The following is a 24,573-nucleotide window of genomic DNA, read 5'->3' as shown; positions in this document are numbered from 1 at the left end:
AGAATTAAATGTAAACTTTTCTATTATTTAAAGCCCTTTATAACCTGGTCCCAGTCTGCCTTTTGTGCTTTATTATTCATTACTTCTTTTTATGTACCCTGTGGGCTTGTCAAACTGACTTCCTTATTATTATTATTATACATGACACTCTCTCACCTGATGCTGTTTTTTCACACTGGTATTCTCTCATACCTGGAATGTCCTCTCTTCTGATAAAATGTTAACTCACCGAGGGAGCTTAGTACTTTACTTTTGTTTTTATGATTAGTAAAATACCTTTTTCATAGTTAGCACTAACATTTTTTTGATTGATTGCTTCAATAGATTTAGCCATAAAATACCCAAATTTAGGGACAGCTAGATGACACTGTGGATAGAGCACCAGGCCTGGAGTTGAGAGGACTTGGGTTCAGATACTTCCTTGCTATGTGACTCTGGACAAGTCACTTAACTCGATTTGCTTAGCCCCTTTGCCCTTCTGTCTTAGAGTTGTTACTAAGATAGAATGTAAGGGTTTAAAAGAAAAAAAACTACCCAAATTTATAAGAAAAGAAATACAAGGGTGTGGATTCTGATGAAAGGACATTGGATATTGATGGGACATGGCGAGGAAGGAAAATAAGGGATGGATACTTAAAGTAAATGTTTCCAGAAATTCTAGAATTGCTCTTTGCTATGTTAAACAATACATGTGACAATACAGGGAGAATTTGATTTAAAAACAAGATTTTCTTATCTAGTTTTTGAGATCCTGTCTGAGTAATCAATGTATTATAGCTGTTTCAATTTTAGATACTCTTAATTTTTTATTAAGTGGTACCTTCTAAATAGTTACTGGTGCTTGAAAAAACATTTAAAAATTATTGATATAATTATACATATATATCCACATATATCTGATATAAAATCTTAACCCCCCCCCCCATTTACTTCAAATGTGAATTACTTTAGAAATCAGTGATGTACCTACCCGGAGAGATCAGTTCATGAGGAGTGGATTTGCTTCTGGACGGAGTTTAGGAAACAGAGGTATGTATCTAATATTTACATGGCTACTGAACAGATAGGTAGTAGAAGCAATAATATAGTGAAAAGGTTGCTTTTCTCTGAATGTGTTTTTTTTTGTGGGGAGGGTTTGCATTCTTAGTTTATGATAAACTCTTTATATGACATTGAATTTTTTTGGGTAATTACTGTTTTTTCTTTTAGTTGAACTCTTTTATGAAATAAGTTGCTCACTAAATGTATAGTGGAAGACATAGTAGAGAAGTTCTAGGCCAGTGTTGGTGAAACTTTTAGAGATTGCATGCCAAACTGCACCTTCAAGTTGCTTATAAGCCAGCTTCCCCCCCCACCCCCCCATTACTTCACACAGTGGAAGTGCTTACTTTAGGCTGCTGAGTGGAGGGGTGAGGCATGTGAAAAATGCCCTCTGGTGCTGTGGAGAGGGGGAACAGAGCAGCCTTCTACAGCACACTGGGGCATGCATGCCATGCCTTCATCAACATGGTTCTAGGTCTTACCCTGCCTACCTCACCTGTTGTGAGGATAAAAATGAGTTAATGAAAGTGAAAATGTTTCATAAGCTGTAAATTGCTATAGAAATGTGAAGTGATTAATTTTTCCCCTTTATAAGATATATTTGAATAAGTCCTAGTTCTGTCACTTGCTGCTGCAAGTCCACCTCACTAGGCCTCAGTTTTATTATCTTTAAAATAGGTGAACTAAAATGTGTGTACATGGTCCATTCTAAATTCTCAACAGTTTGATAATAGATTGCAGTTTTTAGGAGCCCTTGATTGATTCCTTTTGTCCTTTTAACTACTACCAAGCTGTAATTTGTACTTATTTTTTATTTTTTATTTATTTATTATTATTATTACTTATTAAGTAAAAGTACTTATTTTTAGTATTAAGCAGTCTAGTTTATTTTTCCTTAGGTCTTTTTTGGCGTTTTTGATTTTGAAGTTTGTTCAGAGATGTGACCAAGGTGATGAGGGGAATCAAAGCTATGCTTTTTATGAAAGTTGCTTGAAGTGAATATGTTTAACCTGAATAAATAACCTTCAAATATTTGAGGGATTTCTCATGGAACAAGAATTAGACATGTTTTACTTTGGTCCCAAATGCAGAACTAGGAAAAATAGTGGAATTTATATAGAGGGAGATTTTGGTTCAGAATATGGAAAACTCCTAACAGTTATAGCTGTGCAGAAGATGGACTCCTTTGAAGTATAATGAGCTCTCTGCCATTAGTAACTTTAACTTGTTAGGGAGAGTATTCATAGAAAGGTTAATATAGAAAGGGAAGAATTTGGCATAGATCACTTTTGCAATTTCTTCCAACTCTCTCACTCTGTAATTCTTTATATAGTCACATTGGTATTTACAGAGCTCATTAAATTTTTTTTAACATAGTAGCAGTAGGTTTAATGTTATTTTTTAGGTTTGTTCCTAAGCTTTTTGTTTTACTTTTCAAAATTAGTACAATGCTATCTTTTGACTGTTCATTTTTTTAAACATATTATGGATTTAATTCTATCTGAATTTTTGCAGATGCCAGTGATCAATCTTCTAAGAGAGAGAATCTGTCCACAATGGGTGGATTTGGAGCTGGAAAGGGTTTTGGAAATAGAGGTAATGACCCTGTTTTAAGTAATTACTTCCTAGACAAATGATAGTTACCTCAGAATTTTATTAATGTGTAGATGATAGTGCTAGATTGTAGTATAATAGTTTCTTAACTTATACATTAAGTTCTGCTATAACATGATCCTAAAAATCATTGTGTTATACAAAGTACAATGAAACCCATAGAACTTAAGGGGAAAATGAAGTTCCTGAGCACAACACTCAAAAATTCATCAGTTACACATGAAAAAAGGTAGGAACACAATCAAAATAAGTTTTATACATTTTAAATTGTTCAGAAATACACGACTACTATAAATAGTGGTAATGTCAAGAGTCTTGGGCTGCTGCTCAGACCTCCAGGCTTCCTATAGGGCCTCAAACTCAAACTGACAAAGTAAAGTTACTATGGGTGAGGGTAGGACCTCAGTGGGCTAAAACTCCTGTTTTCAGATCTCAGCCATGGTAGAAGGTGTGGGGTAAGGGAGTAGACTAGACTTCCTCAGCTCACAACTCTTAGTGTCCTAGAAGATATACTCACTCAGTGTTTCTTGAAGACAAATTTCCACATAAATAAAAACAATTCATGTTAAACTCAAAGTATTATGTATCAATTGGAACAAATTCACTTTTAAAAACCACTCCTGAGCATGCATATTTCTATGTTTTAGCTCAATTTACATGAAAAAACAATTTTTAATCTTTTTTAAAGCATTTATGTCAATTTCTCCCTCTTTCCCTCTCCCAAAATGGCAAGCCATCTGATATCAATTTTATATGTGTAATAGTGTAAAACAGCTTTCCATATTGGTTCTTTTGTGAAAGAGAACTTGAACAAACAAAAGAAAAGTGAAGAAATAAAATATCTTGGTCTACATTCAGACTCCATCAGTTCTTTCTCTGGAGGCAGATGACATTTTTCATCTTGAGTGCTTGAGGATTTTCTTGGATCACTGTAATGCTAGGAAGAGCTAAGTTTATAAACATTCATTATATAATATTGCTATTACTATATACAGTGTTCCCCTGGTTCTTCTCACTTTATTTTGTGTCAGTTCATGTTGGTCTTTACAAGTCTGTTTTAAATAATCCTTCACATCTTTTCTCATATCTTAGTAATATTCCTTTACAATCATATACCACAATTTGTTTAGCCATTTCCCAATTGAAGGACAACCTCTCAGTTTCCAATTCTTTGCCACCACAAAAAGCTGCTATAAACATTTTTTTCCCCAAACAGGTCCTTTCCCTTTTTATCTTTACCTCCTTTTAAAAGTCTTTTTGGCATATGGACCCAGAAATGGTATTAGCAGCTGGGTCAAAGGATGTGCATAATTTTAAAGCTTATTGGGCATAGTTCCAAGTCATTCTCCAGAATGATTGGATCAATTCACAACTCTACCAGCATTGAGTGAACTAGTATCCGAATTTTGCCACATCACTTCCACCATTTATTATTTTCTTTTTCTATCAAAGTAACCAATTTGATAGGTGTGAGGTGGTACCTCAGGTTTGTTTTAAATTTAGAGCATTTTTCATGTGATTATGTATCTCCTTGCTTTATTCACCTAAAACTTGCTTGTTCATTTCCTCTGATTTATTCATATCTATTGGGGAATGATTTGTATTCTTATGTTTGCCTCAATTTTTTATATATTTGATAAATAAGACCTTTATCAGAGACACCTGCTGTAAATTTTTTTCCCCCAGCGTTTTTCTTTTTCTTCTAATGTTGGTTGCATTAGTTTTGTTTGGGCAAAAACTTTTTTGGTATAATAATAGCCATTTTCCATTTTATTATGCTTATCTGATCATAAATTCTTCTCATCCATAGGTTTGACAAATAGACTATTCTATGTTCCTCTAATTTGCTAATGATAGTACCCTTTATTTCTAAATTGTGTTCATTTTTTACCTTATCTTGGTATAGGGTGTGAATGTTTGTCTATACCCAGTCTTTCCCTTTATCTTTTCCCGTTTTTTTCCAGCAGTGTTTGTAAAATAGACAAATTCACATTTTCCAAAAATGTTTTTTTTTTAATCCTTACCTTCCGTCATGGAGTTAATACTGTATATTGGCTCCAAGGCAGAAGGGTGGTAAGGGCTAGGCAATGGGGGTTAAGTGACTTGCTCAGGGTCACACAGCTGGGAAGTGTCTGAGGCCAGATTTGAACCTAGGACCTCCTGTCTCTAGGCCTGGCTCTCAATCCACTGAGCTACCCAGCTGCCCCCTTTCCAAAAATGTTAAAGCAGAAATGACTCTATTCTGTCCTGAGAGAGAACGAGTGTGTGAGTGTGTGTGTGTGTGTGTGTGTGTGTGTAAGTTGTGATCAATAAATATATGTTCAGATTGTACTATTTTTGCATTTTGTTATAATCTCACTTTTCCTACAGAAAAGTTTGTTTAGAGATAAAAGACTAGTATATCTAAAAAGGAAACTTTTTGAGAAGCACCTTATGTGCAAATTACATAAAATATATTATTATATCACTCTCACCTTGAATATTTTTACTTACAGCTCATGTAGTTGCAGTTGTGCTTATTATCCCTAGAAGTATTGTGTTTTGAGGACTTATTAACAAATAGTGGACACAATAAGTATTCTAATAAATGTGTATATTTTTGTATTATTCCTTAGGTTTTTCAAGTAGCAAATTTGAAGAAGGTGATAGCTCTAGCTTTTGGAGAGGTAAATTAAATATTATGGTTTTGAATATATCCTATTGTGTGACATTTAGGTTATAAATGGAAAAGAAATTAAGATTTGACTAAGTTTAACTGTCTATTCCAGTTGACTTTTACTGAGATAATTTAAAAAATTGAGTTTAAAGTTACTTTCTTTTCCTTGGAACTCAGGAATATCATTATGTAAAAGTTTATGATTATATATATTACATCATAAAAGATTAGTCTACATAGGCAAAGGAATGCCAGATTGGAAATAGACCCGATTTCACATTTTACTTCTGTTCCTTAATAGTGTGCCTCTGAGCAAGTCAATTAGAATCTTATTTTTTTAATATTCATTTTGTCACCTCAGTCAAAGGACAGTTGTTACACTTAAATGGAATAATGTAGGTAAATGGGCTTTGCAAGCTGAAAATTCTATTTTTAAATGTGAGTTATTCACTTTTCTGGGCTTCCTTAGCTCTAAAATGATGGGGCTGGCCTAGGTAACTCTCTCCATCCCTTCTGAATTTATGATCATAAAAGTAATCTGTAGACACAACCCTTTCAATATGTTGTACCAAAATGAGACTAGGGATTAATCCCCCTCCCCCACTTTGATGTTTAGAAATCTGTTGGTTTCAGATTGACCTTGTGTTACTAATTATTTTTTTAAAATATAAAACCCTTACCTTCTGTCTTGGAATCAATACTGTGTATTGGTTCCAAGGCAGAAGAGTGGTAAGGGCTAGGCAATGGGGGTCAAGTGACTTGCCCAGGGTCACACAGCTGGGAAGTGTCTGAGGCCAGATTTGAACCTAGGACCTCCCATCTCTAGGCCTGGCTCTCTATTCACTCAGATACCCAGCTGCCCTGACCTTGTGTTAATTATTGAAGAGTACAAACATCATGGAAAATGATCACCATCTGTAAGATTACTAATTAATACTGAAAATTGCAAAGAGTTTTGTCAACACTTCTGTCATACCCAGGTTTTTGAATTTGATATGTAAAAATAGCTTGAAAAAAGGAGAAATTCATGAAAAAATGACAATAGAAGGGTGACCCAGAGAGGCCAGTAAGCAGAGCTGAGACATGATCTTTTTAACCTGTGACAATATATGTAAAAATAATGTATTTGGAATAGAGAATTGAATTGTTTTGATCCTTAGTGGCACACTAATGAGGAATTTTAGGACTCAAGCTAGAAGATTTTTCCTGTGGACCTAATTGTTTAGCTGATCTTGGACTGTGGGTTTTACTTTATTTTCCTCTCTTATAGTTCTTTCCTTTGTCCTTTTTCTCTTGCTCCAACTTAACTATTGTTCCTTAATTCCATCCATTGTTGTTCACTCTCTGCTAGTAGTGAACTGTCACTCCATTGGATTATTTCTTCAGGGTATCTTTTTTTGAGGAAAACTTTTCTTATTTTAATATTTTATTTTCCTAATTTACATGTAATAACAATTTTCAACATACATTTTCCAAAATGGAAAGATTCAACTTGTGCCTCTCCCTCTTTTCTTTCTCTACTTTTGGCTATAGTAAGACATTTGATCTGAGTTATCATTTATAATCATGAAAAACATTCCTATATTGGTAATTGTTGTTAGAGAATATTGATGTAAAACCAAAACCTTGGATCCCTTTGACAGTCTGGTTATTTATTCAAGAAAACCCCCAGTAAAAGTCTTTATTATTTACCCTTGTTTTTAGTCTGAACAATGGAGGATTCCTTGCCCCAGTGATAACAAATTTTGTTGATTATGTGTCTTTTAAATTTGTCAAAAGCATGTTGTGAGATGAAAGTATTTGAACTTTTAATTGATTGGTCATAATTAATGTTGTAATTGGATAGGATGGAGGTGAAAAACTTCCAGTTGAATGAACCCCCCCCCCCCCCCCAAGGATCATCTATGTCATCTGTTTCTACTGGCTAATCCTCTTTCCTGTTCAAAAGATTATTGGGAAAATTGGTATAGATTTGAAACACCAGGACAATGTTCTTAAATATCAGAAAAAAATTCATAGCAGAAAAGTATAGACAAGACTATATTGAAAACATTAAGACTGCAGTGGGATTAGATCACAGACAATGGAATGACAATTTCATTCTAAAGCTATGATTTCTTTCTGGTGTTTTGCTTAACTATGATATATTCATTTGTCATTTAAGAATCTAATGATTATGAAGATAATCAGACAAGAAGCAGAGGATTCGCCAGGAGAGGTGGTAAGTTTATTTTATATTTAATCATTTTAACAAGTGTGGTGGTGTACCACTGAATGCATTCTAAATGAGAGAAATTTTACTTTTTGAACACAAAAAAACTGTAAAGCCCTTAGGTGCGTGTTTACCCTTAATTAAAGACTAGAGAAAAATTATAGCAGAACTTTGCTTCTAGAAGAAAAGGACAAAACAAATTTTAGTGGTGGAAGAAAACAGTATGCCTTTGATTATATTAGGAAGTGCCTTTCTGCTTCTGAATTTTTATAGGAATATTAGTAGTTAGGTGTTTGCAATATTTTTTTTACCAACTGTAGACTGTGGATTATCTTGAGTTTTTATCAGGTGAGCCAAATTTCGCCTGGCCTCTGAGGATGAGTGATAGACTAGATAAATTATTTTCTGCTAATGATCAGCAGTCATTCACCATATTCAACCAATAAAATTTTTAGTACCCATAATGAGGAAGGGACATATGTAGAATTACTACATCTTTATGATCTGGTAAAAAGATAGGTATATTGATAGCTGCAGTAATATTTATATAGGGTTTAAAAAAAAAAGATCTTTACTTGTTGTCTTAGAACCAATACTAAGTATTGGTTCCAAGGCAGAAGAGTGGTAAGGGCTAGTTAATTAGGGTTAAGTGACTTGCCCAGGATCACACAGCTAGGAAGTGTCTGAGGCCAGATTTGAACCTAGGACCTCCCATCTCTAGGCCTGGCTCTCTAGCCACCAGTTACATAATTATTAACTGTCTAAGCTTGGATTTGAACCATTGCCTTCTCTAGGAGCACTGATTTTTCACCTTTTTTTTGTCTTCTCATTTGACACTTTAGTCTTGACAGTGCTTGGGTCTTATCCTAAAGATAACTTAGGATGCACAGAGTTTTTCTCTGTAAAACACAGAATATGACATGTGGATAAAGATGCTCTTCTGTTCTAGCCTTTAGCAGAGTTTTTTATTCTTAAAGCTATGAATGAAATTGGTATAATCTCACTGAATTTAGAATCAGTAGTTTTAAGAGGCCATTTCTTTGAACATGGCTACCATAAAAACTGAGACATCTAATGTTAGAAGACCAAGTTCAAATCCAGCCTCAGACACACTCTAGCTGTGGGACTCTGGGCAAGTCATCTGTTTCCTCAGTTTCCTCATCTATAAATGAAAATAGTAATAGCACCTACCTCTCAGGGTTGTTATGAGTATTTAATGAGATAACAATTACCTGGCAAATAGTGCTATATAAATGCTGTATGCTGTAATTATTTTTCTTACTATTGTTATTTAACAATCTATAAATGACTCTGCATCAGTATCAGTTGCAGGAAATAAGAGCCATAATCCATAATTTGACTGGTTTGAAGAAAAAGCAGACCTATACGATTGAGATATGTATGACAAACTGGAACTGGAAGATATTAGATTTTGACTTATAATGTCTGGTGATTGGCAGTATTGTGCTTATTTATGTCCGTTTATCTTTCTTTCTCCTTTCCATGATCTCCCCTTTCTTAGCAGAACATGAACACTATTTAAATGAAGGTAATATCAAGAACTACCAGAAAGTATATAGATATCTTGTTTGTAGATGTATATGCAGACCCAATTGTCTCTACTTTTCTAGACAGACACTAGTGGAACAGGGATCACTGGGAATTTTAAAACTAAAAACCAATGTGAAATAATCTCAGTATCAAACATAATTGGAAACCCTGCATTTGGAGGAGAGAACAAGAACCGCTTTTGTGGTCACCAGATTATTTTACAAATCTCCCCTTGACCCACTTCCTCATCTCTTCCTTTTTTGTAGAACACTTAGAGATGAAGGGAGAGAGTTGTGTTAACCCCAACATCTCTGGTTTAACATGACTACTAATAATTATATGCAGAACATATAACAAGCTCAGAGCTCAGGATGTATGTGTTTTGAAATAGTATTTCCTTTTTAAAAACTTAAACTAGAAAATATATTACATTCTGAATTAGCTAGACTTCCTACATAGTATTAAGGTTGATTTCACAATGTATTATAGAGATTAGTCTAGAGGTAAAAGAGATTAAAGGCTACATTGATAGTGTGCTATTTTGGAAGAGGCAAAAGGAATTTCACAATCGTGAAGTAATCCTGGATGAGATGTTCCAAGAATTTTCAGGAAACTTTTTGTAAAAATGAAACATTTTCCAAAAGCATAATAAATGGAGATCAGAATATAATCTGTAAATTTGAGGAAATTGAAATCTAGCTCTCCTAGAAATGTAATTAGAAGTTCTAAAGCTTCAGATCAAATAATCATGTAAGCAGACAAGAGGAGTCAGTTTACATAAAAAAACACCAATTCAAATTGTGTGAGACCAAGCAACAAGTGCAAGGAATATGAGAGGCTGGAATATTTGATGCAAGGGAAATTGAGCTGTATCACCAAAATGACCTAATTTGTATAACCAAGCATAGTGGTCCATCATGAGAAATAGATGGCTCTAAAATGAAAAGAATATTTAATTTATCCTTGTTGTGAATTCTAGAACAGGGAAGAGGCTTTGATGTGCGCATTGATTGACCAAGCAACTGAAGCTGTTGGGTAGTCTGGAATTGAATGCAAGTAAGAAGTAGTAGATGACTCACAATTAATGTGCTGTAAGGTGATAAGTCTATTGTAGATTTTCTCACCTTGTAGAAGGGTCATTACCAAATCATGCCAAGATTTTTGGGAAAGAATCTCTTGGAAAGGGCATAAGGACATAAAGTGAAAAGGTGAATTTTAGAAATGAAATACTAGAAATAAATGTTAATGAAACAAAGAATTGTGGAGGATGAGAGAGATAACTTTTCTAAGTAGGAAAGATTCAAAACAAAACAGACTAATTATATCAAAAATAAAAATCTGGTCAGGACAGGGGAGGTAAATAGTAATATTGGTTTGTTAAAAAGTAAAAGTTAATGCTGTTTCATTAAGACAGGATATAATATGTGTATTTGTGTTAATGAAGGAACAAAATATCTGATACAAAGAGGCAAGGTATAACAAGATTTAAGGGAGAAAAGGTGAGTTGTAGAATTATAAGATTTAGTGTTGGTAGGTTGAATTCCTTAGTAAAATGGAAGCAAATTGTAAAATGGATTAGGAAACAAAACCCATCTGTTGATAGTTTATTGTTTAGATACTTAGAATACATTAAAAGCATAGAGATTGATGCAGATTTAAATGTCCAGAATAGCAAAAAGACTACCATGGTATAGCTAAATTAAAAAAAATCAGTCAGGTAATAATAGATAACAATAAGAGACAAATGGGAAAGCTGTATATTACTAGAGGTACCAAACAGTACTCATTGTATTGAAGAAATAACTAACTGATATGTAAAAAGATCTAGATGATAAAACCAATTCTTAGGCTACTTTTGTGTTCCTCTGGTAAAGCTTAATAAATTCAAAAGAAAGATTAAATTTAAAAGGCAATTGCAGACTTGCCCAAAATTTTGGGGAAACTCTTTGATCAATGAATGGAGACTTCTGGAAATCTTTGTATGTAGTTTTCAGGTTTCCTTGGGCAATTAACAAGAATTGATAATTTGACCAGGGTAAAAAAACTAAAATGCAGAAATACAAGAGTACTAAATATCTCCTTTACAAATTAAAACAAAATTTTAATCAATAAAGGAAATGTTAGAACAAAAACTACAGTATTTTTTTTTTAACCCATACCTTCTGTTTTAGAAACATCACTGTGTTTTGGTTCCAAGGCAAAAGAGAGGGGTAAGGATTAAGTAATGGGGCCAAGTGAACCCAGGACATCCCATCTCTAGGCCTTCCTCCCAAAACTATAGTCTTTATTGGAACCTAAAATATGGATATTGGAGATTACCATAGAGACAAAAAAATTGATGAGATAATGTAACAATATTTATGGAATATTGATAAAGTAATCTTTGTAGGATAATTTTAAGTCCTTGAATATGTAACAAAAAAGGATAATAAATTGAGAATGCAGTTTAAAGAGTAGAAAACCAATACTTAAGAAACCAAAAAATTCACAGTAGGAAGTTGGGCAAGAGGTGAGAAACAGAATTAAAAATAAACAGTTAGAAAGTAATGAAGAAGTCAGTATTTTGAAGTATACTAAAATGGATCAATTGCTATTTGATTTTTTAAAGAATAAAAGGAAATTTAAAAGTGAATAAAGAGAAATTACTGCTCAAGTAGTTAATAGAAATTTATATGCCAAATTATAAAACAAAAAGTAAAATCCTAGAACAAAAATGGATGAATACTAAAAGAAACGAATAGAAAATATATAAACCACCTGATTTCAGAGAAATTGAACCAAACCATAAATCAATTCCCATAGGAACACTACATATGTAGAACATTTATAAGTGAATTTTGTAAACTTTTAAAGGAGCAAATAAATTTTTTTTAAATCCTTACCTTCCATCTTGGAGTTAATACTGTGTATTGGTCACACAGCTGGGAAGGTATGAGGCCAGATTTGAACCTAGGATGTCCCATTTCTAGGCTTGGCTCTCAATCCACTGAGCCACCAGCTGCCCCCAAGGAGCAAATAATTCTTAAGCAACATTAGGCTTTTATTTAAAATGGTGAAAGTTAACATTATGTCACATTTTTCTGAGACAAGCCTTGATTGCCAAGAAAGAAAGGAATAAAGTAAGAATAACAATTATAGAAGAATAACATTTATAGATCATTACCATTGATGTAAAGATATTAAAAAGAATTTAAAGAGTTTCTAGAAATTCATGACAAAGTTTTATTGATGCCAGAATTATAAGGATAGTTTAATATTAGTATAACAATTAGCATAATCATCAGTGATTCAAATAACATGTTTTAATAGAGGAAAAAGTCTTTGAAATAAAACACTGTCACATTAACACTATGAGGCAGTGAAATAAAAAGACTGAATATGAGCAGAACCATTTTAAAATTAAAGAGCTAACATTCTTTGTAATGGAGAAACATTGACAGCTTTGTCAATAATTTAATTCAATTGCTAGATGTTTACTAAGTGTTTATGTTCTTGACACTGGACTAAAAAATAATGGAAGTGTTTGCTCTTCTAGAGCTTACATTTTACCAAAGAGCTAAACATGTACCAAGAAAAGTAAATATATTGAAGACACTAATTATAGGGTTTTAGAATCTCTCATGTTAAGTGGCACCTGGTCTTTTATTTGGAGGAAGCTGAGGATCCTAAGATACAGAGATGAAGAAGTTCATGTATTCCAGATATGGAGGCAGCATTTGCAAAGGCATGGAAGAGTAGATAAGGTGCTATTTGTCATGAATAGCTTCTGTTGAAGAATTTGAATAAAATGAGGCATGCATGAAAGAAAGTAATGTGAAATAACAATGAAAAAGTAGATGGAAAGCCATATTGGAAAGAGAATGGGCTTGGAGCTGAAAGAGATTTTAGAAGCTATTGAGTTCAGTTCTCATTCTACAGATGAAGCTGAAGTTAAATCAATTAGTGTCTGAGGCTGTCTTTTAAGGCCAAGTCTTCCTGAATCTCTAAGCCCAGTGTTATTATTAAATGTGCTACTTATAACAGTGTTTAGATTCTGTGTTTTATGTGAGAGGCAATAAAGAAAAACTGAACATTTGAGTAGTAAAACAGGAAGGTTAGATTTGTGTTTTTAGGAATAGTTGCATGCTCACTGTCTAAGGGCTGAATTGGAAAGTGAAAAGATTAGTACTAAAAGAAGAATGCCCACTGTGACATTATTTGGCTTGTTACAAGAAATTCCAATTCATAATAACAAAAGGAGAAAGAAATTAGGGTGTAAGCTTTAGCAGAAATGATACAAGATTATCATCATTTGAGTGATGAGGTTTCCTTAATTATAGAAAGAGTGAGAGAAGAAAATGAAAAATGAGTTGTCTCAGCAAATAAGCATGAGGTAAATATAAAAACACAAAAGCTATCAGCATTTCTGTATTATTCTGTAATGAAAACCAGGAAGAAGAGGTAGAGGAATATGGAAAATAAGCCTTTTAATATCTGGGAATTATTAGAAAACAGACATAAGACTTATCTAAGTATGATTACCAAACATTTTCCTGAGAAATTTAAAAAAGATGGCAACAATTGATACAGAATATAGTTTTGTCTCTGCCAGTATAAAGATTACATTACATTTAAATTAGAATTAAGCCTTATTGTTTATAGGGAAGAATAAAAGGATTATTTTCAAAAAAATAAAAAAATGAGTAAAAGTGATTTGCCATTAAATTCCAAATTAGCAAAATTCTCTGTTGGAAAAAAGAAAAAAGTTGATTAGTGGCATTGGATCTATGCCAGATTAGAAGCAATCAATCATGTATAATAGTCTATTCTTTGGCTAACTCAAGAACATAAAATGTTTGGAAATAACCAAATTCAACATTGTGTAGTGGTTTGGTGGGAAGTAGGTTTATACCAACATTAATTGTACCACAGTAAATTTCAGATGGTTAAATGAAGTGGTTAATGTGAAAACTTTAGCCATTACAGAGGAGCATGCAAATAATGTATTAATAGCTCTAAATAAGGGATAAATTAATAACTAGCCATAACATGTTAAAAAGACTAAATCAGTTATAAATGATTTCTGATGATATTAAAATCAATGTGACTAGAATTAGATGAAGAAATAGAGACTGGTAACATCTTTGCACAAAAGCAGCCCTCAAGAAAATTTGACGTTCTGAATCTTTAATCTATAAATCTATAAAATTGAATCATTATTATTATAATGTATATTATTAATAGTCATGGGATATACACAAGTGGTTTTCAAAAGCAGAAATGAACTATTATCAGCTATCTAAAAAGAACTTAAATTGCTGATTGCCAAAAAAATGTATATTGTAATACTACTTTATAGGTTTGCTCTTGGCAAATGTGGCAAAAGCAAAAAAAGTATTTATGAACATTTTGGAAAATAGATGTATAAATTTACAGGTAAAACTGTGAATTTATCCTGTTTGGAATTAAACTGAAAACTAAAAAATTCTTTGTGTCATTTGACCTAGTAAGTAAATTGGATTTATAGATCAAGGAGATTATTGAAGACAAGAAAAGATTTGTATAAAAATGTTTGTAGCAGTACTATTTATGATAGGAAAAATTTGGTAACTGTGGGATAAAAGGGGGATAGCTGAACTAATTGTGATAGGTGGATATAATGAAATATTACTGTACCATAAGAAATGACAAATATGAAGTTTTTAAAGAAATGTGGAAGTCAGTTAGGTGATCGAGTGAACAAAGCAGAGCCAAAGGTAGTATATGAAATTATTATAATTACTCTAAACAAAGACAACTTTAAAATGGTTGGAAAATTCACATGAAGATACTGAACAATATTGTTGATAACTTTTTAAGTTGTTTGTTGGTTCATTTGGATCCAGTTCTTTGTGATCCTTTGAACCTTAGCATACTAAAAGTGTCTGAGGTTTTTCTTGGCAAAGATACTGGAGTGGTTTGTCATTTTCTTTTCTAAATTTTAAGTTAGTATATGGCAACTAGGTGGTACAGTGGGTAGAATGTTGGACTTGTGTGTATGTTTATTACAGTCTCTTTAAGCCTCATTTTTCCTTTCCTACTCTTATTCTTCTCCCCTCAATTAAAGGAATACTTTGTAACGAATAATTAGAAGAAATTCACACATTGGTTGTGTTTGAAAATGCTTTATTTTATTTTGTACCTAAATTTTATACTACCTGTTTGCCAAGAAGTGGAAGCATGCATGTTTCATCAATTCTCTTGTGCAGTCATACCCAGTTACTAAATTGTTCAGAATTTATCAAAGTCATTTGTCTTTACAATGTTGTATACATTGTTGTTTTGGATACTTTGTTCTGTATCAGTTCATATAAGATTTCTGGTCTTTTCCCTTTGTCATTTCTTATGCCAATTATTCATACACTATAATTTGTTTAGGTATTTCCTAATTGGTACTTCTTTTGTTTTCAATTCTTTACTATAACAAAAAATATGCCTAGTCATTGTATTATTATGTTTAGTGTAGTGGATTTGTAGGAAGAGTTTTGAATTCCTTTCCTGAAAGGAGGCAGTTAAGGTGGCTTGGAGGCTCAGTGATTAGAGTGTCAGGCCTGGAATCAGGAAGACCTGAATAGAGATTCTGACCTTAGGCACTTACCATATTGTGTGACCATGGGCAAGCCATTCAACCTCTGTTTGCTTTAATCCTCTGGAGAAGGAAATGCTAAACCACTCTTGTATCTTTGCTAAGAAAATCCCACAAACAGCATTGTCATGCTGTGGACCTTAGGATCACAAAGGGTTGAACATGATTGAAGAACCATACTACTTCATTGATTTGCCAAAATTACAGGTCACTTCATGAATTGTTCTTTTTTTTTGTTTGTTTTGTTTTGCCAGTTTGATGGATGTAAGGTAAAACCCTAGCATTGTTTTAAATTATACTTCTCTTGTTGATGATTTAGAGCATTTTTAATAGGGCTACTGATAGCTTACATTTCTTAAGAGGACTGCTTTTCCTTTGACCATTATCTGTTGTGGAATAGAAATTATATATTTGTACTAGTTCTGTATATCTTGGTTAACCTTTATCATAGAAGTTTGATGAATCTTTTTTCTTCAATTGACTACCATCTAATTTTAACTGCATTGATTTGGTTTTGCAAAATCTTTTTAATTTTATGTAACTGAAATGGTCTATTTTATCTTTTGTTATCAAGTTTATCTTTTTTGGTTAAGAACTTTACTCTTAATCTATGGTGGGGTAAAAGATCTTTCCTTTTTTCTGCTAACTTGTTTATAACATGATCTTTTATATCTAGGTCATATATTTCTTTGAATCCTCTTATGGAATATAGTATAAGACTTTAATCTTACCCTAATTTCTCTGATATTGTGTCTTACTTTTTCTAGCAGTTTTTTTTTTAGTTTTTAGTTTAGTTTAGTTTTTTTTTTTTACAAAAATTGACTCCTTAATCAGGTTGGTATCTTTGGTTTTATTGGTCATTCTGTGTGGGTCTTTATCATCTGATTTGTTCCTTTGATCAACTATATATATATATATATATTTTTTTTTTAAACCCTTACCTTCTGACTTAGAATCAGTACTGTGTATTGGTTCCAAGGCAGAGGAATGGTAAAAACTTGGCAATTGGGGTTAAGTGACGGGTCTAGGGTCACACAGCTAGGAAGTGTCAGAGGCAAGTCCTGAATCCGAGACCTCCTATTTCTAGGTCTGCCTCTCAATTCACTGAACCATCTAGCTGTCCTCTTTTTCCCTTAACTGTTAACCTAAATTGCTAGAACTCCTTTCCTCCCTCACTTCCTCCCATAATTTCCATTGAGATCTTTTGACATTTTATTCCTCCAGATGAATTGTTATGTCCCTTTTGTTCTGTAAAGTAAGTCTTTAGTAGTTTGGTATGGCACTGAATTTGTAAATGAATATTATCATTTTTAGTTTATTAAGAAGGCCCAAACCATAAGCAGTATATCATTCTTTTAAGGCTTTTAAAAAAAATAATGTTTTGTAATTGTATTAATATGGTTTCTATTTCTATCTCGATAAGTAATAATCTGTAATGACTTTGGATAGATTTTTTGCTTTCTGTTTCTGCTGGATTTTCTTGGTCAAATAGAAAGAATTGATGTTTGTTGTGTTTTATACTGCTACTAGACTAAGATATATATTCTTGAAAGCTCCTAAGAAGTGATATGATAAAACTTCCTGGGAATCTACTGTAATCTCATTAGTTTTGGACAAAGTTCTAGAATTCTTAATGTTGTTTGACATTTGGAGGGTTTGACAATTAAACTGTTTACTGCAGGTGTTAAGCTAAGTACCTAGATGCTATTTTTATTCCTTTTAAACTATTCCCTTTCTTCAGGGAAAAGGGAAGGAGGAAATTTTTTCTGACTTAAAGGAATTACTCTTTGCCATTAGTTAACTTCATTTTTCTTCTTAGTTAAACTCGACTCTTTTTAATTTGTGATACTTGTGAATGTTGCTTCCTTAGATTGCCAGTGTTAATTTTTTGAGTGAATCATTTGCTTGTATGTGTATTCTATCATGTTATGTATCATTTCTACTCTCTAGTTAGGCATTGTCAAATGATATTAAAGAAATCTCTGAACTTACAGCACATCCGAGAGATTTATAGTGTATAGGTTTGGTTAAATTGGCAACTGTTCTGTAATGGGTATGAATTAGAGACCAATAGCTATTTGTTGGTCTACTTATTTCCAAGGTAGGTTAAAAACAAAACTGTCATTAACAAGGCTTATATACAGTTCCAGTACCAAACTATCACTGCATATTTGTATTTAGTTGGTTTCTCTGACTTTTTTTGTTCAAAAGAGAATCTGATTTTATTGGTACCTTTTAATAGCTAATAAATTTAAAACAAGTTCCTGTTTACAGATGTTAAATTAGAATTTATCTTAGATTTTGTGACCAGGCTTATAAGAATTACCCATTTTATCCTTAATTTAAATAATAGTGATTTTAATGACTCCAAGCTTCTCCTGGAAACAAAGAATATGAATAAAATGATAACTTTCTTCCACTGCTGCTGTATGTCATATAATTCCACAGTCTCCAAGGGATTAAAGCTGCAGTTCATTCAAAGGGCAGCATTGATATGTGTAAACAATGTGCATGAATGGGCTGTATAACATGCTACTAACGAAAAATCACGTGAGAAAAGTAATGTAACTATAGTGAGTACACTAGGTAAATTTGGGACACTTTTATAACAGTTTACAATTTCCTAAATACTTGTCATGTAGTTATATACTAATTAAATTTCATGAGCCAAAGTATTAAGTTTTTGTTTTATTGTATCTCTATAGGTTATCAAGATGGAAATGATTCAGAAGCTTCAGGGTCATCAAGAAGAGGTGGACGTGGCAGTTTCCGAGGTTGCCGTGGAGGATTTGGTCTCACTCACAGTTAGTAGAGTGGTGAATTGTGTGCCACCTTAGATTTAATATTGATATTACTAAGATACCTTTCTAGAATTGGAGTTGAGAGGTACTTATCCCTTTCTGATGAATGACTCACTTCTAAAACATCTCAATAAATGGTCCTAAATTTAGTTAATTGATCTCCATTGATGGGAGAGTCACTATATAAAGTGGAATTGTTTTTTCTGTTTTGAACAACTATAATTATTGGGCAATTCTGATTGAGTTGAAATTTTACTTCTGTTCATTGGTCCATGTTCTCCCCTAAAGTTAAAGTGAAAGAGAATAAATGTAGTTTCTCTTTTACCTGATAACCCTTTAAATTTATGACAATCTCTGCTATGTCCTTCTTGCTGTCTGGAATGAAATGTAACAAAAGGGCAAACTGAAGCAATTTGCCAAATAATATTTGTTAAAAGTCATGCATATATCTCTGAATCAATGGATCAATAATTTGTCTCGACTTATGCCTAAGCAAAGAACAACCTTCTTTTAAAGGTTTTGGGGATTACAGAACAGGGCAACATGATTGGTTACAGAGCTGAGGTCTACATGGTAGAGAATGATATATTTGGTTGGAAGTTTAGTAATGAGGCACTAGCAGAAACGCCCTCCTTTCCTTTGACTCAGAAATGTTGATTGTTCAGCTGCCAGGTCTGAAATATACCAGACCTTTTGGATAGCAAAACACACATCCTTGAAAAATAATGGTGTAAAGATATTAAGCCTGGTATTCTGGTGTCTCCGTCTCCTAAAGACAGCTAAATTCCTTGAGGCAAGAATAGATATGGGATTAGCAGGAAAGCTGGATTTTTAAACTCAACCAGCTGAATTTTGAGCTAAGTTCAGAGACAAAAAAACAAAAACAAAAAACATGGCTTAAGAAATTACAGGACAAAATCAATTAACTGTAAATAGAATCAGTAGATAGATGATACAGGATCAGGTTTAATCTCACTGCCCTGATATGTTTTTCTTGTTGAGTTGTTAAAAATATGTATATACAGAAATGAATCAAAATTATGAATTTGGGGCCAGACTGGGTTTTCAGGGTCATCAAAAATAGGCATGCCCAATATGGTATGTTTTGAAAATTTTTTCACAATTCTATTTGTTTGCAATTTTGCCACAAATATTCTTTAGTGGTCACTTGGGTTAAGATGTTGCTTTCAAAAAGTCATCAAATGCATGTGTTTCTTGAGAGGAGAGATTATTTGGTGGCCAAGATAGGAAAGTGTTTTTTATTTAGAGGTAGGAGGGTTGAGTCCTGGTCATGGACTGTTTTGATAGTGAGCCGGAGTGAGATGCTTTGGGGAGAGATTCTGGATAACAAGAAGATATCAGTTAGAGGTGTGTTCTTGGTTTATTCAGTGATTATGCATGTGACCAATCCTAACTGATATTAAAGATTTTCATTTATAAATGGGAAAAGTTATTTCCAAGAGAAATTAAGCTAACTTCAGGAGATAACTTAGGACCCTTTCTCAGCCTCTACAATTTGTGGGGAAATCTTTTTCAAGATTGGTTGGGGAGAAACCTTTGCTCACTAGTTTGTTTAAACTTAAGAGGTTATTCATACAGTAAGCACTTTATTAAGCACTTACCAGGATGATACTACTGTACATGATGCTAAGAATACAAAGGCAAAATGAAAAACAAGTTTATGACTCAAATGGCATCCTTTCAGTTGGAGGATGAGGAGTGGTGCATATCACATTTATATAGATACATTAAAGTAAGAAGATTTGAGCAAGGAGAGAGCACTAAATTTGGGAGGTCCAGAATGGCTTCCTTTAGGAGTGGAACACTGAAGGAATTCAATGATTTTGAGAGGCAAAGGTGAGTAAGAAGTGCATTCCAGGCCTGAAAGCCTGGCTGTGCAAGGACCTGGAGGCAGGAGATGAAAGGCCAAGTGGGAAAAGCGAGTAAACCAGTTTAGATAGAATGTAGAGAGCACAAAGAGTACTTTAATATAAAATTAGTCTGAAGAGTTGGGCTAGAGCTAGGTTGCAAAGGACTTTAAATGCTGAGGAGTTTGAATTTGATACTGGAGGCACAGGGATTCACTAGAGGTTCTTTTAACAAGGAATGACATGGTCAGAATTGTGTGTTATTGGCAAAAACCAAAAAACCATGCATTGTTATTTTGGTTGCTGTGGTGGAAAGCGGGATTGGTGAGGGGGGAGAGGCTTCTCCATGGAAAGGTCTCCAATAGTTCAGGGAAGAGATAAGTGCATGGAGAGAAGGAAGGGAGATAGAAGTAAGTGAGATTGCTTTTCTGGAGATTGCATTGAGTAGATATGGCAACTGATTGGATGTTTGAACATAAGTGATTTTAAAACATTTGAAAAACAACAAATGATATAAATTACTTGAAGCATGTAATACATTTTATATCTATAAAATTTAGATAGTGAATCTGAACGAGAAGATGGGCCTCAACGCCCTGGTGGATTTTTTAGTTCACGAAGAACAGGATTAGTTGAACCAGCAGGTAAGAATTTAGAATTTATTGATAAAAGTGTAACATTTTTTATATATAGATATGTTTCTTGATTATTTTTTAATAAATAGTTCATATGCTGTGGTGAAACACATACATGTTCTCTCTCCCTGTTCGCCTTCATTCTCTGTTTTTTGCTTGTTGAAGTATTGATGTCAGGCATGAGAAAGAGTAGCTCATTATCTTTTTTCTTAGTGTTTTTGGTTTGAGAAAAATTTTGTTGCTTTTAAAAAATCTGGGCATTGTTTGTTACATAAAAGCTAATTTCCGAGTACAAATTAAACTTGATTAAAACCATTGGTGGGGGGAGAGGAGGAAATGTGAACATTTGTAGACCCTTTGACTAGTGTCAAGGGAATGAAATTAGAAGAAAATTAGAGGAATGGATAGGATTTGAGAGTAAATGAAAAATGAGAGTATAATAGTTGTGGAGAGATTTATTTAAATATAAGGAAAGTTTGAATTAGATACATAATTTGAAGAAAGCTTAAGTAGAAGAACTTGAATGAGTAATTCCTTCTCTCAGCTCAGCAACAATGAAACAGAAAACTCCATTTTGGCTTGTGTGGTTGAGGGGAAATTAAAAATTTTAAGCTTGTTGTCAAATACTTTTCAGGTAATGGTGACAATTTCCGAGGCAGAAGTGTTGGTGGAAGAGGTGAGGTTTGGGGGGAAAGGGTGCTTTAAAATTTGATTACAGTAATTTAGCTTGAAATTAAAGTTATTCATTCAGCATTCTCTCTCTCTCTCTCTCTCTCTCTCTCTCTCTCTCTCTCTCTCTCTCAATCTCTCTCTCTCTCTCTCTCTCTCTGTCTCTCTCTCTCTGTCTCTGTCTCTCCCTTCCTCTCTCTCTCTCTCTCCCTTCCTCTCTCTCTCTCTCTCTCTCTCTCTCTCTCTCTCTCTCTCTCTCTCTCTCTCTCTCTCTCTCTCCTTTTCCCCCTCTCTCCATCTCCCCTTCTCCCCCTGTCTTCCTTTCTTCCTCTCTCTCCTCCTTTTTATGGGAAAGTGGTGGTGCTTAGAGACAAATACTTTTATATTAAGTTGAAAGGCAGGGTATTTGACCTGGAGACAGCTGAAGAAGTAAATAGTTCTATATGACAAAATGCTAAGCATTGTTTCTAACTGTATAAGAAAGTTTTAAAAATGCAGAAGCCTTTCAGTTTTTGAGGAGCTTGTTTTGACTTGTTTTATTGTGAAAAATAAGCTACATTTATTTTGATTCTCTACTTTATTTCAGGGGCTTTCTAAAGTATTTTCTCTGATGCTCTCCTTTCCCTAATGGGTTTTCCATTGCATAAATAGTTAAGGGCCAATTAAAACCACATACCACTGTTTTTGATGGTTGGTAGTAGGACTTCCAATGTATTATGTGATGCTGTTTGTAAAACCTTTTTGCCTTAGTGCTAAGGTGTCTGGTTAGATAGGGTGCATCATTTGGAGAATACCAGGTGAGAGAATTGTTAGGTCTATACTGATTTTTATTTGCTTTTGTGACTTCTGTTCTGTGGAGTGGTTCTGTACCTGAGGAAAACTTCCTTTGAGTTTTCTGGGGCTCCCTCCAATTGAAAAACAAATTATGGAGAAGAGCTTTAGGGAATAGAGAAGAATAACTGGCCTGGTGCAGGTTAGAGGGTTGTAAAATTTGACAAATTGCTGGATTAATAAGTAGTTTCTACTTCTGATATTTATTTCAAACACTTGTTGAGTATTAGTGTGCTTCAAAGATAACTCACCTACCTTTTGAGCACAAATACTTATTGAAAAGATAAGGAATAATATAATATGTATGTAATCTTGTGTGTTTACTAGTTTATTGTTAACTACTTTAATAGGTGGTTACAAAGGATTCAATGAAGAAGTAGTCGCAGGTTCTGGAAGAAGTAAGCTTTTACTTTATAAAAATGATTTTATTTGTTTGATTTTATTGTGATGATTTTTCATTCCCCATTTTTCATTCCCTGGTTTCCTTTTTCCTTTTTCTTTTCTTTTTGATCCTTTACTAAGACACCTGGAAATCAGAGGCTGAAGGAGAAAGTGGTGACTTTCAAGGTATGTTATAGATCACCTTGTTTATGTTATATGACACATAGTGAAAGTATATTTATGACATTGATAGGACAAGAGCATCCTTGAATGAATTGAGTTGAATGAATTAATACATTTAGAATTATTTTGGCAATAGAGCTATGTAATTCTTTAAAAGTCGTATTATGTAAGGAGATGTAAAGTCTGAAATGTGATGGCTTATTTTTCTAAATCAGTTATTTTTTCTGATGAAACATTAAAGACTTTCAAAAGGATGGGGGGGGGAGTAAAGCATTTAAAACTTGGTCCTCTATTTAACTTGCAATATTCACATAGCTTTTATAGGCCTCTGATCCTTTATATTTTTTATTCAGTGCTTTGTTTCTGTTGTCAAATTTGTAACTGTTGGGATGTTTTTTATGTTCAAGGACCAAAAGTGACCTACATCCCACCTCCCCCACCTGAAAATGAAGAAGCCATCTTTGCACACTACCAGACTGGTATAAATTTTGACAAATATGATACTATTCTTGTGGAAGTATCTGGGCATGATGCGCCACCAGCGATACTGGTTAGTATATGTTTATACTTTGTATATTTACTACCAAGAAAGCCTTTCAATAGTATCTTTTCCTGAATAGTGTTTTGCAAATACATTTCTCAAAATTAATGTAAAAGAATGTAAAGTTTCTGTCCAACCATACTATTGTGTACTAGGTATGAAATTTAGAACAGATGAATTGTCCAGAATGAAATTTTGTACTATATTATAATAACATGAACAAAATATTCTTTCAAACATGAAAACTTTAAGAAATGTTTCTGAAAGCCAAAAGCATAAATTCTCCAACCATTCAAAAATTTAACTTTTTTTAAGAGCAAGAGAGAAAAATGTTTTAGTTGACATATCAGAAATTTTGGCAAACAGTAAGATTCTTGAAGATGGTTTTTATAGTGGGAAAATTGGTGGCATAACTTTGGGATTTTAAATGGATATAAGTTTTTAAAGAAAATATGAATGCTACATGATTAAGAGCATATTTATGGAATATGGATACTTTAGTCATTTGCCATTTCCTTCTCCAGTGGATCCTTTTGTCAGGCAGTCAGATTAGGAAATGTCTGAGATTAGGAAATGTGTTTGAACTCACTCAGGTCTTCCTGACTCTGGGCCCATCACTCTTAGCCACTGAGCCACAGCTGCCTCTTATTTATGGAATATAATCTATAATTTTATACTTTGTGTTTTTTCTCTAGACTTTTGAAGAAGCTGATCTTTGTCAGACTCTCAATAACAACATTACAAAAGCTGGCTATACCAAACTTACTCCTGTGCAGAAATATAGTATTCCTATTATACTGGCAGGACGAGATCTGATGGCTTGTGCTCAGACAGGGTCTGGAAAAACTGTAAGTTACCATCAAATGTGTCTTGTACTATATTTGAATACTGTAAGTTTAAGGATTTTGCTACCTACAGGTACCATGATTCCGTTTTGTTTATAAGTCAGAAGATTGGATTACTACAGATTATCAAAAAGTAGATAT

At 33.4% G+C, this 24,573-nt stretch overlaps 1 protein-coding gene across 3 annotated transcripts in view; it reads left to right on the top strand.

The window, feature by feature from the left end:
• DDX4 (DEAD-box helicase 4) overlaps window positions 1–24,573 on the top strand; it is a 59,301-nt gene that overhangs the window by 8,099 nt on the left and 26,629 nt on the right. For 2 of the 3 annotated variants that reach the window (XM_007486327.2, XM_007486325.3), the window contains exons 4-14: window positions 952–1,029; window positions 2,557–2,637; window positions 5,271–5,321; window positions 7,476–7,532; window positions 18,384–18,482; window positions 20,908–20,991; window positions 21,617–21,658; window positions 22,833–22,880; window positions 23,005–23,049; window positions 23,454–23,596; window positions 24,283–24,435. In XM_007486327.2, the coding sequence (XP_007486389.1) occupies window positions 952–1,029; window positions 2,557–2,637; window positions 5,271–5,321; window positions 7,476–7,532; window positions 18,384–18,482; window positions 20,908–20,991; window positions 21,617–21,658; window positions 22,833–22,880; window positions 23,005–23,049; window positions 23,454–23,596; window positions 24,283–24,435 (881 nt within the window). The remainder of the gene's footprint in view (window positions 1–951; window positions 1,030–2,556; window positions 2,638–5,270; window positions 5,322–7,475; window positions 7,533–18,383; window positions 18,483–20,907; window positions 20,992–21,616; window positions 21,659–22,832; window positions 22,881–23,004; window positions 23,050–23,453; window positions 23,597–24,282; window positions 24,436–24,573) is intronic. The other variant, XM_007486326.3, reaches the window with a different exon arrangement.

This window comes from Monodelphis domestica, chromosome 3 (genome assembly GCF_027887165.1).
Source record: "Monodelphis domestica isolate mMonDom1 chromosome 3, mMonDom1.pri, whole genome shotgun sequence".
In the NCBI taxonomy this organism is placed as follows: domain Eukaryota; kingdom Metazoa; phylum Chordata; class Mammalia; order Didelphimorphia; family Didelphidae; genus Monodelphis; species Monodelphis domestica.
Note: the sequence above shows the minus strand (reverse complement) of the source record. Positions and strands in the feature narration are given on the sequence as shown.